The sequence below is a fragment of the Poeciliopsis prolifica genome, unplaced genomic scaffold (assembly GCF_027474105.1).
Source record: "Poeciliopsis prolifica strain line A6 unplaced genomic scaffold, Auburn_PproV2 SCAFFOLD022, whole genome shotgun sequence".
Classification (NCBI taxonomy): Eukaryota; Metazoa; Chordata; class Actinopteri; order Cyprinodontiformes; family Poeciliidae; genus Poeciliopsis; species Poeciliopsis prolifica.
In genome coordinates this window covers 7,210,674-7,230,863 of record NW_026562397.1, presented here as the reverse complement: position 1 = coordinate 7,230,863, position 20,190 = coordinate 7,210,674, and the positions used below count along the sequence as shown (strand labels likewise).

Genomic DNA, 20,190 nt, shown 5'->3' with positions numbered 1-20,190 from the left:
TCCAGGTAAATTCCAAAGCACCAAATAAAGTTTGTGTTGAAGTTTTGGTTTATATTGACGCTCTTATTTCAAAGTGGGTGCTTGCTGTTTTCCCCCCCAATAACTATTTCAAACACAAGACATGAAGGAACAAAATGAGACATGGACAGATGAACAAGATATTAACAGGGATTCAACATATATATGAATTAAAGAGCATGTAAATTATAATGTCAAAATTAAAAGTATTTGAAAGGCAGATATAATTTGAATAGTTTGAGGATTTAAACTTGATTTGAAGGATACTAGAATGGAGTCTTATGGATGACCGACGTCAAAATCTGGAAATTAAGTTTTTGTTGCAGATGTTTGAAGGTGTGAATTTGACGTTTTACCTAAATTATGCAAAAGTTGGCAACGTAAAGTGTTACTAAGATCACATTTTCCACTACAAATTGCTTTTTCATTAGTGAATATAATTTTTAAGCATTTTTTGATGATAAATTTTGTCATGTCCTTCCAGAATGTTCTTTTATAACAACAATCCCAAAACAGACACTCCCCACGTTCCCCGCTCGTGAAGCTTTGCAGCAAACATTTATTCTGTACCCAGAATGCATCGCTGTGGAATGACAGAGTAAACAGTTTTAAATCTACCGATGTCGTTCCTTCTGTCTGACCCAAACCCCACTGTGGTTGATTGGGCAAAATCAAAAAGTGCAGACCTTACAGGTGGGTGTGAAATGACAAATTGGACAAGTGACTATGTTGTTGCCCATGTTGGGTCACTGAGACATGATGGGTAGCTAAATACCATGTTGGTGTTTATGATAACTAACTTCTTAGAGAGGCGCACCCACCACTGAAAGCCATATCTAATTTTTCTTTCACTTCACAATTATGCAACACTTTTCATTCAAGCTATCAAAAGATCCTTTAAAAGCACCAATGTTTAGGGTGATAATATTACAACATGCGAAATGCGTAAACGGGTTTTTGCGCGGTGCCGTCGATCGTACCATGGGGGACAGGGGTGTGTCCAGGCTGGTCTCCGTCTTGCTGTCATCCGCATCGCTGTCCTTGTCGCTGCCGCTGTCATTGACAAAACAGATCTGCAGGTTCATGCCGCTCTGCAGCCTGGAGGGAAACGCAAGAGAACGACCCATGAAATACAAGCAGCGTTTGATGAGTTCAGTTTAGTTCTTTTCCCCAATAACAATAACAGCACTCAGAGTGCTGAGGACATGAGAGAGAGAGAGAAAAACAAAAACAGAAGCTGCTCCTTTTACTGGACCAATAGTGCCGACTGGTCACAATTAAACAGGGCTTGTGTTTTTAATCATCCCTCTTGTTGTCTCCAATGCAGATCGATTCAGGAGGCCCCCGGTGGGTCCGATACAATCCGCTCAGATCCAGAGGTGAGGCGGTGTTGGTGGGGAGGGACGGGTGGCGTTTGTGTCGCGGAAGGGCAGGATATCATTAGGGCGCAGATCCGCCCCACTGCTGATCAATAATCTGCTTATTCATTGCAGTAATTACAAGCCGGGGACGATTGATTACACGGCAAAGATCCATACAGGTCCGCTTAACACAGGACCCGAGCGGCTGGCTGTTGTTTCAATTACCCAGACTTTTCTGGGCTCAAATATTTTTGCTATTTCTTCAAAGGCCAGACTAATGTGTCATTTACAGTACGGTCATGAGTTTCCTGTTATTCGTCAAGGCTAACAAGCAGCTGTGAAAAATCCACATGATTCAAAGAGCAAGAAAACGCCGAACACAGGAGTGTTTACTGGAGACTGGGTTCCAGTAAGGCTCAGTGTCAGAGGTGGCAGTGCTGTGTGTGTGTGTGTGTGTGCGTGTGCATGTAGGTGTGTTCAAGGAAGTGAGAACCACAAAGGCTGATCGGAGTTACTCACGCTGACACGCTCTGCTTTATGTAGGCTTACTGATCTATGACAACAAATCTGAACTTATAGAGTCAACCTTTCCGGATTGATTCTGTTCCTGAAAGTCACGACTGCCACACCAAAAGCCAGTAATTTCTTAAAAAAAAAAAAAAACAAACATAGTGTTTTCCAATAATTAATCACATGGCTGCTGAGCAGAGTAAAACCTCAAAGGTCTCACCGTGAGGACAGACTGGGTTTGCCGCTCTTGCTGCAGCTCGTGTAGATGCCCGGGCCATCGTCGAAGAAACTACCCAGGGCCAGCTTCTGCCTGATTGATTCCCTCTCATTCTTCTGGGCCTGCAGGAGGACAAAATGCAAAATTTAAGGTCATTTATCGGATAACAGGTAATTTAGCTTTAAGAGCAGAAACTTGACAAAGAGACAGAGTTTAGGAATCATCCTCAGTACTTCAAAATCTATCCCAGCTGCAGGTACTTTCTTCCAGAACAAATCACTTAATCAATGCAGCCTTGTCTTAATTCGCAGTAAAGGGTCCAACGTCAAAGAGATACAAAGTGTGGAGTCAGCTGAAGAAAAGAGGCAAACGTGCATTTTATTCCTCAGTTGACCACCAGGTGGGGCTGTTGATTTACTAAACTGCAGTAGAAAAAAAGAGCTTCCCACGATCAGATCCACAGATGACAGAGCAAAAGCATTTCATGTCTTCATTAAACCTGCAAAATTCCCAGAACTTCTGCCGTCTTGTCAAAAACAATCTTGTGTCCCCATCATTGATCTTCCCATGGCCGGGAAGTCCATGGGAAGGTGACGCCATCATAGTTCTTTCGTCTTAAACAGATGCAAGAAGAGCAAGAGTAAGCATGCAGGCATTTAGGTCAAACAAACAAACAAACCTGAAATAAATATCCACCTGATGTGACAGAAAAAGGTGGTGAGCAACTGCAGCAAAGGAGTGAGAGTAACATGGACTTAGTAAACAATCAGATTGGTTTTCTCTGTAGGTTTGTCATTTTTTTTTCTGCTTCTACTTATTAAGGAGCACATTATTCATCCTAAAATGTTGGCATTGAAAGTCAATGTGAATTTTGTTGATCTAAAGCCAGGATGGCGCTGCACTGCACAACCGGCCGTCTGTCCCGCCTGCTTGGATCATTATTTGCTGCTGCCCTGCCTTGAATCTGCTGTCAAGATGTGTCTGCTGAAGTGTGTGTGCGTGTGGACGTGTGTGTGTGTGAGCGGTGCAGATCATTCAGCAAACTCTGCACGAAACAAATGCGAAGCCCACGCTGAATGCATACGACGATGTTTAAAGAAGCTTCTCCAAAACGGAAAACCACTAATACTGATTGGTCTGAAGTCTTTCTAATGCGACTTAACAGGAAGTGACAGAAGTTTTGTGTGAAGCACTTGGTAACACAGTGCTGACCCTACCCCACCTGTTGCTGAGCACACTGCCAGTTGGATAGCAGAAGGACAGCTCCTATCTTTCAGCCCTTCTTTATAAAAAAAAAAAGCAGCAGGTGTATAGTTATGTGAAAACTTAAGGAGAGCCACCGTTCACTCTTAAGAATGTAAGGCGTTTTTAAAAGCTATGAGCGCCATGTCTGTCTGAGAATCTCAGACCAACCCACGCCTCACCCAGGACTTGTGTTTGTCCGATATGCTATCACCATAGTGACAAAGATTACGAGGTGTTCCTTATATCTTTTCCTCACCTTCCAGTTATTTATGATTCAGTCACATCTCTTGTCTCAGCAACTGACTCATCATCTCGCCCAGTTTCCCCGCTGTGTCCCACCTCACTCCGCCAGCCTGCGGCCGCATCAAACCATCATCCTGCTCATTGCTCATCAAGTTGTTTATCACACCTTTTTTCTTTCTCCCACTCCATCCCTCAGCTCCTTCCCTGCGTCCTCATTGTTTACCTCTCCTGACAAATGAACACAGGCGTTGTCAGACGGTTCTATCTCCAAGGACAAAATTACCATAATCCCACTCCACAAGAGAGTCGAAAACACACACACACACACACCGCTGGATCGAAGAGTGGACCTGACTGCTGCTGCTCCTCTGTGTCTCCGTATAAAAGATTGCCCGGCTAATGAAGATGAACATCCTTGAAGGTTACCAGTGGTTTCTCCTCAGAGGCCCAACAAAAAGGCCTGCATGGTAAAGCAGAGGTCAAACACTTTTCCCTACACAAGAATAACTCAGACCGACAAGTGGAAAGCTAACAGTGTCTGTGCTGAAATCTGGAAGAGAAACATTCGCTCAGTCTTTCTTGGCTTTCCGTTACGTTCACAAATGATGGTAGAGAAAAGACTAAAATGAATCCTGGCTTGATTTAAACCTTACAAACAACCCTTTATGCTAAGAGGTTTGGCATGAAATGAAAAACAAAGTTGTTTAAAGTAGGGATTCTGTATAAATAGGAAAATTTGAACCGATACAAAAAACAGATATTAATGTTGCTGTTCTTGCCAATAACCAATATTTACCCGTGTTGTATGTTTAAACTCCTACCGTTTCAACATTATACAATGACCGTCCTGCTGACGTTGCTTCACTGCTTCAGTTGAATACCCACAATCCTTCACTATCACAATCCAGTTCCCTTCCCCTCCAGAAACAAAAATGGCAGCAAATACATTTTCAATAATCTTCTCCAGGTTTTGGGTTTAAATGTGAACAAAGTGAACACTTTTCATTTAAAATAAATAAATACAAAAAATGCTCATTATCCAGTTTGAGCTTAATTGACTCCAAAGGGTGTTTTCAGTTGCTTGGAAAATTCCTGTGATCCATTATATTTACATTTTCAAGACGCATGTGGGAGACGAAAATGCGAGAAAGAATGAGCCTCCCATCGGCTTCCCGGCCTCTGGCACCACAGACATCCAAACTAGATTGCGAGGAACAAAAGTGGGCTAATTTGTGTTTTCCCTCAAGTTCACGAAGCGATTTCCTCTGCTGAAAAAGCCTCACTGACAAAGACAGTCCCCTCCCCTCAAACATCCAGCCACAGGCCCGGCGGTTGATTCAGGCTTGGCGCTGGACGACATGGTGCTCGTTTTAAGGCCGTCGAATCTTCTCTCAAAATCTGTATTGAAAATGTGGGATGAATTCAAACATCTGTACCCCCAAAAAAAGAAGAGCAGCCGCTGTCAGTGCACAAAAACTACTAGATTTGCAGTCCTTGATCATCAGGTTATTATCTCAGTCTAATTGCACCTGGATTTATAAAAATTTCTCACTCTTGCATTTTTTTTCTTACAATTTCCAAATTCTTCATTTGACCTCTTTTTATATTTTTCATACTCTTCCTGTTTCCTGCACAATGGGGGCTTTTCAGCAGCTGAGATCTAACTCTAACAGTGGACTCCTAGGACAAGAGCCCACTGTTAACACACAATCACACACACACAGCACAAATACCACCTTACTTAAGCTCACAAATGGCTTTTAAAGTACACAAAGAAGCGCAATGTGCTGTGATTTGACAGAGTGTATATGGAGCTCACAAGACCTTTCCTATAATGTATTAGTTTTCCAAAATGTTGTACAAAAACCTGTGCTGGTTTCAGTGAAAACTTGTCAACCATTTAAAAGGCAAATATGAAACCAAACAGGAGTGTAGAAAAATACACATTATCATCCAAGCCTATAGCATTAAAAGAGAAAAAGAAATCTCACTTCCTGTGAGATGCTTAAAAAAAAAAGGAGCCTGCAGCAGGTGTGGTTCAGTTCCTCACACAGCCTTGAACGCAACTCAAGGTGCCACACAAACATTTCAAAACAACAAATTGTAGAAAACGTAATAAATAATTCAACTAGTTTTGTCCCTTACAGTATTCTTTTAAAGGGTAATTACCGAACAGTATTCATAAAACAATACACACAAAGTGGAGATGTCAGCACTTCTGCTCAGCCTATCTCTCTCTCTCTGTGTGTGTGTGTGTGTGTGTGTGTGTGTGTGTCTCCCTCCTCTTGTTATCTGAAACCTGTCTTTCTAGGCTGCACAGCATTCCATCCCAGATAAGGGACCCAACCTTTGGCCCCCCTCTTCCAGTTCAGCTGCAGGTCAGTGCAAGACTGCTCCTGTCACTCAGCTCGGAAAAGAACAACTCTCTGAATGGTGGCGGAGGGGAGCTGGGGGTCGGGATGTTAGCAGAAAAGGAGCATGAACCGGGTCTAGACATGACAATGGGTCTGTGAGTCACATGTGGGGTTTCTATCCATGAGACAGTTCAGGGGAAAGACTGGGCAAAGGAATGTTGGTTTTTCTTCTCCAAAGAAAAGGGGAGATTAAGGAATAAAAGCCTGGTTACCCACAAGGTTGTGTGCTACTGCTGGACCAAATACACAAACTCATAAATCCCCATATTTTAGTCTTGGCTGCACTACTGGTGAAATTTTTTCATAATTTTGTCAAATATTCTGTGACTGTCACCAATTGCAGGCGAGTCCAACTCCAGTCTGCAGCTGTTAGAGGTCACCATGCTTCTGATCCGACACGCCATCAAATTATTGTGCTAAACTATAAGGTTCCAATCAAAAAGGTCCGATGCTGCGCCAGTAGGTGGCGATACTGACGTCAATAACGTCAACATTCAAAACGAAGTGATCTCGAAGATGCTTCCCATTTTGCTTTCAACCACAAACCTTTTCAGCTTGCAATCAGAGTGGATAATCTCATTTTTGCAAAACACAAGACACAACGAACCATAAAAACATTCAGTTTGAAGCTGACCGTGGTAGTTAAGCTTAGCATAAAAAACTGAAAGCCATAACCACTGTCAGAGTTTTGAAGCCTATTAATTACAAAAACAAACTATGACCTCTAGATCACACAAATATCCCACCAAGGTTTAAAAACACGTGGTTAAAAAACAACAACAATGCTTTTCCTGTGGTTCCAAGTCCTTTTAGGACTCGATGAAATCAAACAAATTAGCTCATTTTACTCATTTTTGTTTTTTCAAACTTCCTGTCAATTCAATGAAAAGTGAGATAATCTTTTTCCTCAAGATTATCTCACTATGAGAATCTAAAACTGGCAAAATGCAGAGGGACTCAATAGAAATGATCAACTTTCTCTCAGCTGGAAGCATAACATTTTTGACGGTTTGCAATCGATAGAGGCTGTCGCTGAGATTGTCCAATTGGATCAAATTATTTGATTAAACTGTGGTCCTGATTTGGGACATTTTTTTGACAGATCAATATCCCCAGAGACCTGAACTCCTGATTTTCTGTTCAGCTGCTACAGCAACGTTCAGTGAGTGGAAGCTAATTAGCATGTAGCCAATTAGCACACCAATAAGCAAAGTAATGCTCTGGCTACGTCCAAACCATACTGCCATACTTCTTTATCATTAGTATTTAAAGGAATAAAATAAGTGAAATTCACAAACATTACTGAAGCAGGAGATTCGGGAGAATGTCTGTTTCTTTATAGGAGATTCTAGAAACATCCAGTGATGATGTTTGTGTTTTACTGTGGAATAAAATATTGTACTGTGATGGAAATGTGTCTCCAAAGTTACACTGAGACTAAACCAAATTCTCCTAAATCAAATAAAAACTAAGTTTCTAGGAGTAGCTTCTAGAAATGTCAAGAATGTTGTTTGAAAATGATTCATTCCTGTTGATAAATAAATTCTAATAAATTCTCAGTTATTAATGAGATTCATAGATCTGTTCCTTTACCTCCTTGTAGTCGTCACTGAGGTAAATGACGGACGCCTGACTGATGACATCATCTCCACCGTCCATTTTATCCAGCACCTTCCTCACCTCATCCCTCCCATCCTTCTCCTGCGCTTCCCTCCCCAAACACGCGCCGGATTTCTTCACACTGGCTCCAGATTGTGCTACTGGAATCCCACAAGATTCAAAGCTGAAGGCAGAAACTTTTTTCCTCTTCCTGATGCTTTCTCCTCTGACATGTTGTTCCTCTTTTCTCTCCACTCTCTGACTGCTCCGCTCAACCTTTTCTTGGGAAGGCGAGGGTAAGGCCCCGCTGGACCCTCCCTTCCTTCCACCCTCCGCTCGGTGTCTGGCCTCTCAGAGTCCAGAGATAGACAGAGAGGAGGAGAAACACGCTTGTTTTTTTTTTCTCTCTCTCTCTCTGACGTGGGCAGAGCAGCTGGAAAAAGAGACACTTCAGCGATGGGCTCTAGATAGCAACCGGGTGTTTATAAGTGCATGCCAGTGTCTCCTGTAAACCTTTCTGAGACATGAACCTCCTGCTATCTGAGCCAACCCGCACTCCTATGACTTGTATCCGTAAGAGCACGTAAGCCTCCATATTTGAGGCAAAGTGAATGCGAAACTGTGTGAGCATGCAACAGAGCGGATAGTGTGCTCCCTTCCTGCCAAGGTAAAAATAGAGCCTCGTCTGGACTCCAAAGCCAATAGCCCAACAGCTCCGGCCAGCTAAATAAACCCTGACTGAGCACAATGGACCATTAGTCTGGCAAACACACGCAAACTCTTTCTCTTTTTCCCTCACACACAGGGGGATTGCTTGTGCTCTGTATCAGAGATGTATTCTCAGTCCGAGCTCGCCATGGTGTTTGCTGACCTCTTCTTTGCAAAAAGTGTGAGCGACCTGTGACTCACGTATTCGCAGCAGCCGCCCAGACAGAAGATGGTAACATATGGCCAACATATGATTCAGAAATCACACTATGTCAACAGGTTACACTGACAAAAAAAAAAAAAAAAAAAAGAGGGAGGCATTCCCAGAAAACGGAAAACTATAATCAAGTGGAAGTAAAAGTAAGAGGAGTGACTTAGATGCAGATAAACAGGGTATGTAAATGTTTAATGTGTCCTAATTAGGCTGAGAATTAGCTCTGTTCTGCAATTTAATTACTTTTATTATGTGAGACTGTAAAATAAATTTTTAAACAGCAGCTTAGGAACCTTTTTTTGAACCAATCAACTTAATCAATCCTGACAGAGTGTTCTGTACGGAGTGGAGATCCATCTAGAGGTAAAAGAGTTGACCAATTTTCTCTTTATCACTTCTGATCAGTCAGAGGGAATTCAAATCCTGAAAAATTGTATTCTTTCCTGTCCATTGAATGCATCAAAATTAGGATCTCACACCAGCTGCAGACCAGAAAACCTTTAGCTGCTCTGACTATTGATGTACATGTGGCAAACTACAAAATCAGGTATGGAAAAAAAACCCTGTCAGTCTTAGAACCTTAATTCCTCCAGGTTCTGGAGATTAATTTTTTTTACTTAGTTAGAAAGAGGAAAACTCATATGAAGCCAAGTTCATCAGATAAAAAGAAAGTGGCTCTTTCAACCTGCGTCTGTTATGAATCATGCTGGTTTGCAAATGTCAGCAGAGTTAAGGTAGGCAATTACAATCTCAAGGGCAAACATCTGCAGTATCCAGATGCAAAAGATGGTAACATTTCAGCTCTAAATTATTCCATCTTTGTTTTTAAATAGCAGTAAAAGCCTGACTTCCTGGAATCACTCTGTGAATTACACAGTGATGGTTATAATATAGCTACTTTATAACTGCTTACAGCTGAAGGACTCAAAAGTAATATTTTGAATGCTTTTATTTATGGGTCTTGTGATATTAAGAGTTTGCTAGAATTCATTTCGGAAGGACAGACTTTAAGAAAATCAAGAGATTGGAAATAGTACAGGAAACTCACATCAGCGCTTCTCTATTCTAATCAGTCGGCTCAAACAAAAAGCACAAAGTAACCGAGTTTAATCAGAGCAATGCTTTTTCTTAATTCACATTTTCCACATCCAGCCGCTACGCTTTCATTAATAGTGAATTGTACAAAAAAGTAAGGTCCCTCATGGGTCTCTCAGAGAGATTTTGGATAAGAAACGAACCAGAGAAAAGAAAAAAAGTGGGGCAAAAGGAGGGATAAGAAGACAGAGAAAAGAACAAAACAAGCTGCCGCTGAAATAGACAAACATGACTCACTTTAGTATTTTTCTTTCCGAGACGGAATGGATGACTAATATTTGAGAAAGGGGGGACTCAACACATAAACCCAGGGGAAGCATTTGCCTGAAAACGTCAAAACCCCGTCTGCCACCCCAAAAAACAAGAAATTTTGAATTGATGTAATTAAATATTGACTTCCTGGGATAACGGGTGGAATCTGGTTAAAAGTCTGCCTGCTGTCTGAATTTACTCCAGAAAACTGACGATCCAGACGACACACAAACACACCCACCCCATGAAATCTGTGTTTTCTGCGAGCGGGAGCTGCCTGGGTGGGGCAGATTCCTCCCCACACGATTTTCTGCTTCATTACTGAGGCTGACTTCATGGTGAAGATGAAGTCACCACTGATACAAAGGAGGCTTGACAGGAAGAAGTTCTCCACGTACACGCGTCAGCGGGGCGTGACGGGACTCTTCAAGCTGATACCGACCGGACACGAGCCTCAACAGGACCGCAGGTCAAGGCCACGTTTCCATGATGGCCTGACTGTTGGGTCAGCTGAGAGAGAGGGAGAATCAAAGTAAGTTCACAAACAGAATGGCTTATTGTTCCAAGTGAACAGAGGGCGACTGTGGGAGACGGTTCCTGGCACCTCCTGTAAGCCTCCGATCCAAGGCTGGTTATTAGTGTGCCTTTGTGTTCGTCTGCAGCTATATTTGTGAGAACGAGCTTGGCTTCCAGAATGAGGATATTTTGGTTTTCGTTTTCTAAAGCGTAGCCGAAGGTTAGCTGTACCAATATGAGGATATAGGTCAAATCACACCAAACCCGCCCCTCCGTTTCTGCACGCGAGCTGCTGGCTGTCGGCATTCTGCTTCCGAGTGCCTGACTCAAATGTACGAAAGGAAAAGCAGAGACTCTTGAATGCTTCTTCGTTCAGCAGGAGAAGGATGAGAGCTGGGGCTGCTGTCCAAGCAGTGTGGCGAGAATTTCTCCATGGTGATGCTTCGTGTTTCAAACAAATTGGGCTGTGAAAGCAGCTCAGGGTGGCCCATGGGGAAGGCCTGTAACTCACACAGAGGCCCGTGTTTGAAGGGGACTCCTGCAAATTATGTAATATTAGCACAGAGAAGATATGCTGAATGGTAAAGCAGAGTCCTTTATCGCACTGCACTAAAATAAGAAGCAACTATGGAGTTTTAAGACACAATGCTTTCCAGTCTCGAGTAAGTGAACAGGACATATGGCCGAAGAGTGAAATATAAAGAGTGTAAAGAAATGTGAGCAGTAATTGTTTAAATTTGTTGAGTTTAGGAGAATTTCTAATACCAGTGAAAAGATGAACAGAACTATGTCAGACATTTCTTTGCTTTGCTGCAGACAATGTCTACAGGCGTCGCCATGTTGACATTTTGACTTTTCAACTTGAGAGTCTGACGTCAAATCCACATTTCTAATTATGACTCCCCAGGTAAATAAAATGCAGCATCAGCTGAACGTTAATCTGGACCCTAAAACAGAGGCCGGCATGGGGTCAAAGGGCAATACTCTGTCAATTCCAAGCTAGCTGCCTGAGCTAACCAGCTAATATCACCTCGTATAGACTCCAAGTGTTGCTCTACGAAGAGTGGAAGAAGAAATCTGGTGTAACAAGACCTTAAAAACTTCACATTTAACAGCTATTTATTCTTATTTACTATGCATTAAAATCCAAGCAAGCATAAATAAATGCTACAGACAACATGATAATAACAATAATTTTAACGTTTTATTTTTGCTGCATTGGGAATAATTCTTGCTTTGCTTTTTTAAAGTAAAACTCTAAATGAAATACAGCATTGTGAGATTTGAAATTCTTAATTTCACAATGAAATACGGGTCAAGACTATCTTTAGGGCAATATTCTATGTAAAGACATCCAAAGGTAAGATGCATAGCAAACTTCACATACAACTCTTGAAAACGTGCTCTGTTCCTCAAATGTGATCTTCCAGCAGAACCTACCATGTCTTCTGCTTCTCTTAGTTTGCTATTCACATAGACTTGCACTGGAAAACTCTCTCAGCCCTATCCATCACACTGTATGAGCTTGTCAACATAAACAACACGTAACAGCAGAGAAAGACCCAATAACATGCATGATTCAGCGTTCCCTCAGAGCGCCGACAGGACCGCACCAGCCTGCGAGGACACACTGTGGCCAAACACATAAATCTCTCCATCAGCGTTCACACCCCTGGCCCTGCTGCGGATGTTGACAGTAACACAGCTCTGTGAGGCTTGGGGATTTTTTTTTCCATGAGAGTGAGAAAACAAGATTATAAACCGAGATGTCTGACGCTATAGCAACCTACTTTTTTTTCCCCACTTAAATGCTTAACTAAGTGAAGTAGGTCTGTTATTTTCGTGTTCTGATGATGCATTTCCAGTTTAGTTTTTCCTTTCTTTTGAGAACTTTTTTTTAAGGCAAAGAGATCATATTTATGGCCCAAGCCTGACCGGAGTTGAAGCTGGGCCTGAAGCAGTGGAGACCGGATCCTACCAATCAAGCGTCCCAAGAGAAGTTGCACTTGACTCACTCTGTGGTTACAAGAAGTGACAAAACGGAGCTGGAAGATGTTAGACAAAAATAAAAACGAGAGAAGTCACACTGCTTAACTAAACGGTGGTCTAAAAATAAGAGCAGCAAAATCAACTAAGATAATATGTTGGTTTTACTTTGGGCTCGGGCTTATAATTAAAGTTAGTTGGGTCAGATTGGGCTCTGACACAATGTCTACGGGTGTGGGCAGATTGTTTAGGACAGATCTAAACTCTACTAGGCCAATATTGAACAATGAATAAACAGGAAATAGGGAGGGGAAAGAAGGGGAAGCAGGAAATGGCCTGATATCGGAAGTCGAATCCAGGATGACTGCATCAAGAACTATAGCCTCTACCAACTGAGCCACCCAATCACCCAATTTCTACTTATTCCAGCAAAATCAGTGGATAGTTTTAAGAAACTATAAATCAGACCTGCTGAAAGTGTCACACAATCACTATCTCTTTCAGACACCGAGTGCCTTAAAATACTGCGAGTCATCTGTAGAAACAGAGGAACATTCTGTGCTAGTTTGCCTTATCTTTGCTCTTTTCTTCAAAGCATCAAAGACGATAGAGAAACAAATGTGGAACCACACCTTATTTAAATCAGGACGGGAAGAAACAATGCGGCGGCTCAGAGCGGAGACTCCCTTCAGACGTGGGCCGTCCCAGGAGACCTCCGGGGAAGAAAACAGCTACAACACCTTCTGCGACCTCCTTCATTCAACACTTTATCTAATTACGTCTTGTCCATTGTAGCTCTTCATTACGCTAATTCCCTGCTCTGCGTTCTGTCGTTGCCCTTTGCATCTTTCCGTCCCCACGGAGGCTCTGTGTTTTATATGTAAGCGAGGGGCACTGCCTGGCCTGGTTGCCAGGGTACCGGTCTAATTGAGGGGTCTCCAGAGACTCGCTGTTATCAGAGCCTGGACCCTCCGTTCCTGCCACCGCCCTCATGCTTTCTCTTATTAGCTCTGTTTCTCTTATATTTCCACCCACGCATCAAGCACCGTTAGACTTCTTTCTGTCACCTCCAAGCTTTTTAGTCTCGTGCATCGAACTGATGTTGACAGTCTTTTTATCCTTATCTGCTTCCACTGTAGTTCCCTCAAAGAGTTGGACATCAGTTCAGTTTCTTGCTTTGCTCCCTTTGCTTTTGGGGTTTGTGGATGAATTTCCTGTTACTCGCTTTATCTGCCCGTTTCATCTGCCGTCTAGCCGTTTGCGCTTCCACTGGTTATCTGCTGCTCTGTTTCTCTTCGATCCCACCGTCTTTCTGTCACTCTGCCGAGCCGTTATCGACCACAAAACATGGCACTTAGTCCTTAACTGGCATTGTAGCTGCTTCCCAGCACACACAAGTCCAGATTCTCATCCCTGACAAGCAAATTCATTGGTTAAAGAAGCATTGATGCTGTGTTTTCCTAGTCCTGTGTGCTGACTATAAAATTATTTGCCAGCCGCTAAGACACTCAGCCTAGTACAACTTAAAACTTCATTCTGCCAATCTGCCAGTATTCATCTCTGCCAGCCACAACATTTCTGAGTAGTGGATGCAACTTATGCTCTAGTAATTTGTCTCTGACTGGAAGTTACTTTCTGCAATCAATATTTTGGCTGGAGTGTTTGCTCGATTCAGGATTTCTCAGGTTTTCAAAAATAAAGTTAGAGGAAGCATGAAAAGTAGAAATAGGTCCTAACATTTTTTTTTTCGACAGCTGCACATTAGTTAACAAGCTTTTGCAACTGTCAACTCTGTCATCAAGATGTGTCGGACCTTTAGTCAAATCTGTTAATGTAACTGCGGCGCTGCATAATGGCGACTGCTCTGTCGAACACGCACAGCGTGACGTCGCCTCCGTTCTTAACTAGTTAATGATCAGTTGTAGGAAGGATATTTAACGCTCCTTCTTAGTCCCATCAAATAAATTTGATTTATTTGATGATCTGACAGATATACTAAAGTTCTACAAAAATGTTATTTATATTGAGAGGAAAATATGTTACAAAATGTGATATTTTATGACACTTACAGATGTGTCAACAGCCCACAATCTTCTTGCTAAAAAGTTCCATGGTCATCTTATCAAGGAAAATAAATTGTAGCTCTTAAATCACGACTGGCTAAAATCTGTTTCTACATGACAGAGCGCTATAAAATTGGCGACCGGTGCTTCTCAAAGTTATAATTTAGACTTTCCGTTAAAAAGTTTCATGTTGACGAAACACCAAACCACATTCGTTTCTCTAAAACTCTCCCCACATCAAAGAAGCTCCAGCTTCCTCATTCGGTACTTCTTCCCCAGGCATATCCAGCTCACTTTCTTGCCTTTCATCCACCTCTCTGATCGTTCTTACTCTCTAGCTCCACTGCAATGCAGATTTTTAGTCCCTTCATGGAAAGCCTCAGCCAGGATGCAGAATGCTCAATTTCTCCCACTTTTCTGTCACAATATAATGGAAGATGTACCCACAGAATCACACGCATATCAGGAAAGCAGTTTCAAGCAACAACTGCGTGATTTTTTCACTTGTTTTAGAAATATGTGAACCTGCCACACTCGAGGTCAGATATTTTTCTAAAAATGTTAGCAAATGCAGAGTTTTTGCACACTAGGAAAGTTGCAGTGGCATGCAGGCATCATGCCTGGACCGACGAGGCTGTATGGAGGAGGACGTGAATGGGAGGTAAGACATTATTCCCATGAGTCAAGTGCTCTCTTAGCAACCAGACAGACATCGGATTCACAACACAATCACGTAAGGCAAGGCAAAAGAAAAACTCCCACACGGTCTCTTGCAGAGACACACATGTGTAACAATCTAAATGTTGCATTCAAAGCTTACTAATGCACTGAGGTACAAATATTTAACACTTGCACATAAGAGTCAGTAACAGGATACATATATACAGAGAGATAATCCCAATGAAGTATGAACATTTCAGCAGTTTGTCCTCTGAGCAGTACCTTGTAAGAACAGTTTTCCTGGTGGACCATCCTTCACAGCATCCTAGAACGGGGCTGGCTGAGCTGGAAGGAGCAGGATAAAATTCCCAGCCCTGCAGCGGTATTCCAAAGGGAAGGGGGGAGAGGCTCCAATGAGTGCTGGAGCCGAACTAACAGGGTGGTGGAAAGAAAAAAAGTCCACAGCTTGTCTCCTGTCGCGAGTCGGGCAAGTATTCACCCACCCTCTGCTCTGAATCGTTGCTTGTTATCTGCTCAGTTTTTTAAGAGGAAGGGGGGAGAAAAAGGGTAGGGTTTGATCTGCTTCCCAAACGCCGAAAAAGAAGGAGGGGCGCGAGAGACAGGAGGAGGAGGGGTGAGAGAATGGGAGAGAGGCTTATAGAAAGAGAGGGAGGGGAGAGCTCGCTTTTCTCTCTCTGCTTTGGACTGAAAAGAGGGAGGAGTTGCGTTGAGCTGAGTGTAAGCGGAGCTGGCCGGTTGGGGAGAGGGGACCGTGGAGATGGGAACGGAGGGGGCGGGTTGGGCAAGAGCTGGGATGTCGTCCGGCTTTTGATGTAGAGCTACGCCGGAGGAGGAGAGACGAGGAAGGGCAGAGGACCGACTTTCATTCCTCAGTCCTGCACCGGTCATCATCAGAATGAAAATATAACACAAGTATCGACAGAAGTTTACATTTCCACAAGGAAGTCTGTAAAAATGCAACATATCAAAAGCAGGTGTCAAATGATATTATATACAGCCAAAGGTTTTGCTTTATGTCTGTATTTATTCATTAAAAACTACAAAGAGCTCCGTGTCAGTAATGTCATCTGTATATTCCTGTTTCCTGGGCATCTCACTTCAAAATTACAGGTCATGGATGGAAACGCGTCGACTGTGCAGCTTCTCTTCATTGTTTGTGTCTTGTTGTAGGACTATAATCCCTCGGCAGCAGATGGCCGCTCGATAATCCACATCAAAACTACTCAGATTATTCCTCTCTTCTCCGTCTATTCATTACTCAGTTCAGACATCTTTTCATTACTGGGAAAAATCCATGTTGTCGTTTTCCTTGTTTGTGGACTAAAAAACATTTCAAGCAATATTATTGCTGTGTGCAAACATAAATGCTAACTCAAAGACAAGAATTTCAAAAATCACCTAGCTAGAAATGAATCAGCTGGTGATGGAGCACTGAAAGAAAAAAAATGTTTAAATATCATATTTTCTAGTTAGCAAATTTACAATAACCTTAGTGCTACCAGATCATAACAGAAACACTGTTCGGTGTGGATGTTGTTACTGATGAAAGAAGATTCATTGTTAGCTATTTTCAGATACATTGACATATTTATCAGTAAGTGGAGGAAGATGAGGAAGACAATTAAAAGGAAAATACATATTGGAAAATACACATATGCTGAGAGAGAAAGAGAGCAAGACTTAAAGTAGATAAGAAGGCAAAACTTAGAACAGCAAGGACAGTAGGCTGACAAATAATAATAATAAATAATAATAATAATAATAGCAGCTAATGTTTTTAGGATTATAAATTATCTTCAGTTGCTAATTTCTTGCAACACATAAGGAAAATGTATATGCTATACTTCAGTAATTATCGGCAAAAACTGATGTAAAAACATGTAAGCGGCTCCACAGCTGGCTGCCTGGACGCATCTCGATTGCTTAGATTTATTGCTTTTCAGTGTCCAGTTAGATTCAGTCATTAAAGACAAGTTAGAAAATTCTCCACATTTAAAAACAATTCACCACCAGTTAACTACAAGTAAAGCATTTATAGTGCAGGCCTGCAACTTCCTTTACTGACATGTTCATGTACTGCCTACTAGTTTATTTATTTTGGTATTTTCTGAGTATTTTGATTTTGATTTGAAAATACAAAGTATTATAAAAAGGATCTTAGATTCTGTTTCTATTGGTTGTGATTCGGATTCCCCTTTGGTACAGTTGACTCATGAAACCGAAACAAAGTGTCCTCTGGTTTGCTAGATATTATTTACGGACTCTTCTCCTTACGGTAAGCTGTGAGTAAATTCTAGAAAATAAACCTCAGTCATCAGCTTTAAAGAAAATATTCAAATAAATAGCCGAAGGCGGATCCAAAAACAACATTGTCTGTAAAAGACGCCTCTTTTCCTTTCACAGGGTTAGAGTTTCTGTTTCTGAAAGAAAAAGACCAAAAATATAAAAAAAAAAACAATAAAATTCATAAGGACTGATTAGTGTTTGTGTTTTCCCATAACATTGTCTTGGGGAGAAGTGCATGCAAACTATTCTTGGAAGGTGTGGATGACTTTCATGTCACGATGCAAAAACTGGAATCGACTGGATAAATTACGTTTAAATGAGTCCAAATCTGTTCCCTTCATCCCAGAGAAATTGGACAGTGTTCAGATGAAATGGTTAATGTTACTTCATCATGAGTCAAAAGCTCTGCATGAGGTATGGGGGCGAAGGGGGTCTCTCAAAGTGTGAAAAGATAAGCACATATCTGTGCTGATTTGAGGCCAAAAATAAATAGATGAAGAGTAGATGTGACACTGGCAGGGAAATACAGCAACCTGGATCTAATCTGCTGTGATAAATTAATGCTTGACATGCTCCTTGTTTTTCTCCCCCGTCAAAACTCAAATTAACGACAACGAGAAGTGAAAAACATTACATCCTGACGCAATTAAGCGTGCATCTATTTCCAGCTTTCACTTTTGTCGCCGGTTGGGTTGCATACTCTCTCACCCGTCTCTTTCTCTCGGGCCAGACCTCTCTATCCAATATTGATCCCTCCTGGGTGATGCTGCTTTTCCCAATAAGACCACTCTTGGGTTTAATGACCTGGAAGTGGATCGATGAGCTGCCTCGCTCTCTGATCTCTCGCGGCTCAGGCCTGCGCACGGTTGGCCGCGGTTTAGCCTTGTGCTCAGCTGCCAGCTGGAACAGACTGGAACGCTGCCCATCTTCTGACACCGGAGGATATAATCATCTGTGTTAAAAGATACCAACTCGGCCTCCCGAAAGCCTTCTTAATCTGATTCAACGTTACAAGTAAGCTCATTTGAAGCTTAGAGAAAAAAGTGGAACAGCACGTAACTGGACACTTTCCAGTTTGCTGTAGATGATGCTGGGTTTCAAGTGGATGGGCGAAGACGGTTTTACAAACTCATGACTTTAGACGCTGGTTCAGTGAGACTCAGGCAGAATCGTCCAACATTCCTATTTCTTCTGAGTAAAACACTGAAAGAATCACCACATAGTGCCAATACATTAGCGCACACTTTTCTTCCTCTTTTTTTTATGGTTTGATGAAAAAAAAAACCAAAACAAACTTGAAGAAGTGTATATTTTGTACAATATTTGTTGGTATTTGTACAGCTTAGTATCTTCTGAAGTTGTATTCATTAAGCAAATCTGAGAACTTCTGGGGAACACACAACACGGTTGTCTCATTCATGTTAGAAAAGCTAACAAGGCTAATCACTAATATCAGATGCCAGAGACGGTTTAAAATGTCAACTCGGTCATTTTGAAGGGCTTCAAAGAAGTTGTGATCTCCACTATTACTGCAAATTCACTCATCATTCGCAAATGATGCACAGGCCGGAACGTTTTCTCCCATCACTGAAACGTTTACGCAAATCAGACCAGTCCGGCTTTATGACTGCTGAAGACTGAAATGAAGCCTAACACACTTGCATGTGATGCTCTCACTTCAGAGGCCATGAGTTCAAAGCTGCAGGCTCAGAAGAAAAGCCTGCTGCTTCTCTCTTCTGAATACAAACGCATGATGAGGAGTGAAAAACTTTGATCTGTTCAGATAAATTAAGTCAAAGCAACCTTCCCTTCCTCCTGTCGCCATAGCAGCAGACGGTCCAAAGACATCTCTAACCTCATCTCCTCTCCTCCCCCTCCCCAAATGTGACCTTCACATGGTTGTCAGGGTTACAATCTGAGTCAAAGCACAGGTGGAGAGCGATACACGGCATTATTTGATTTACACCAAACGGGGGTAAAGCGACAGCGAGAGCTCTGGGCTGTTCGTACATCATGTCTACGAATCACTTTGAAGGCCGTCAAATAAGATTCAAGAGCAAAAAACACAGGTTTGAAAACACTGATTATGTAAGTGACCCAAACTGGCACAAAGATGACGGAATAAAGACTATTATTAGTGGGAGACAGCAGCAGTCAAAGCCTCCCACACACCGACCCTGTGATGAGTTCGCTGTCCGGTCGGTGAAAAGCTGCAAGGACTCTGCACGTTCTCTCATCTCCTGAAATGAAACGTCTACATCAGAGACGCAAGTTACAGATTAATGGTGGATCTTATCCGTCGACTAACCACTAACCGATGAGCGTTCATTTTCTTCAAAACCTGAGTTTTCTCTTGTGTCAAGCGTCTTTCCATAACATAAACGGCTAAAACGTTCCGAATATGTTGAGTATGATTCAGCATATTAAAAGACAAAATGAAACTTTTGCAGTATTTTGTGTCAGCCATATGAAATGTTGACTGACTAAACAGAGAATGATGGTGTCACATTATTAAACAGATTATAAAATATAATAAAACACAAACCTCTTAATAGAATAATAAAAGATGAAAAGAATAAAATATGCGAAACACTTAATCCCCATGAACAGAGAGATATTCAGAGAGGTACTGTCTCACCCTCTCACCACTGTATTTCACCACAACATAGCCTGCCAAGAAAGCTAAGGCTAGTTAGCACACCCACCGATAGTGAATAATTGATAAGTTATTGACAGCGCTAAGACCCTCCTCCTGGCTCTGATTGGTTGCTTTTAACCATTA

General features: G+C 42.0%; 1 protein-coding gene across 5 annotated transcripts in view; it reads right to left on the bottom strand.

Moving 5' to 3' along the window:
* schip1 (schwannomin interacting protein 1) overlaps positions 1-20,190 on the bottom strand; it is a 239,307-nt gene that overhangs the window by 9,160 nt on the left and 209,957 nt on the right. For 3 of the 5 annotated variants that reach the window (XM_055045565.1, XM_055045567.1, XM_055045566.1), the window contains 2 exons: positions 2,110-2,228; positions 999-1,116 (listed from right to left, as the gene is read on the bottom strand). In XM_055045565.1, the coding sequence (XP_054901540.1) occupies positions 999-1,116; positions 2,110-2,228 (237 nt within the window). Of the gene's footprint in view, positions 1-998; positions 1,117-2,109; positions 2,229-7,601; positions 7,962-15,383; positions 15,905-20,190 lie in introns of those variants that run through there. The other 2 variants (XM_055045569.1, XM_055045568.1) reach the window with 2 other exon arrangements.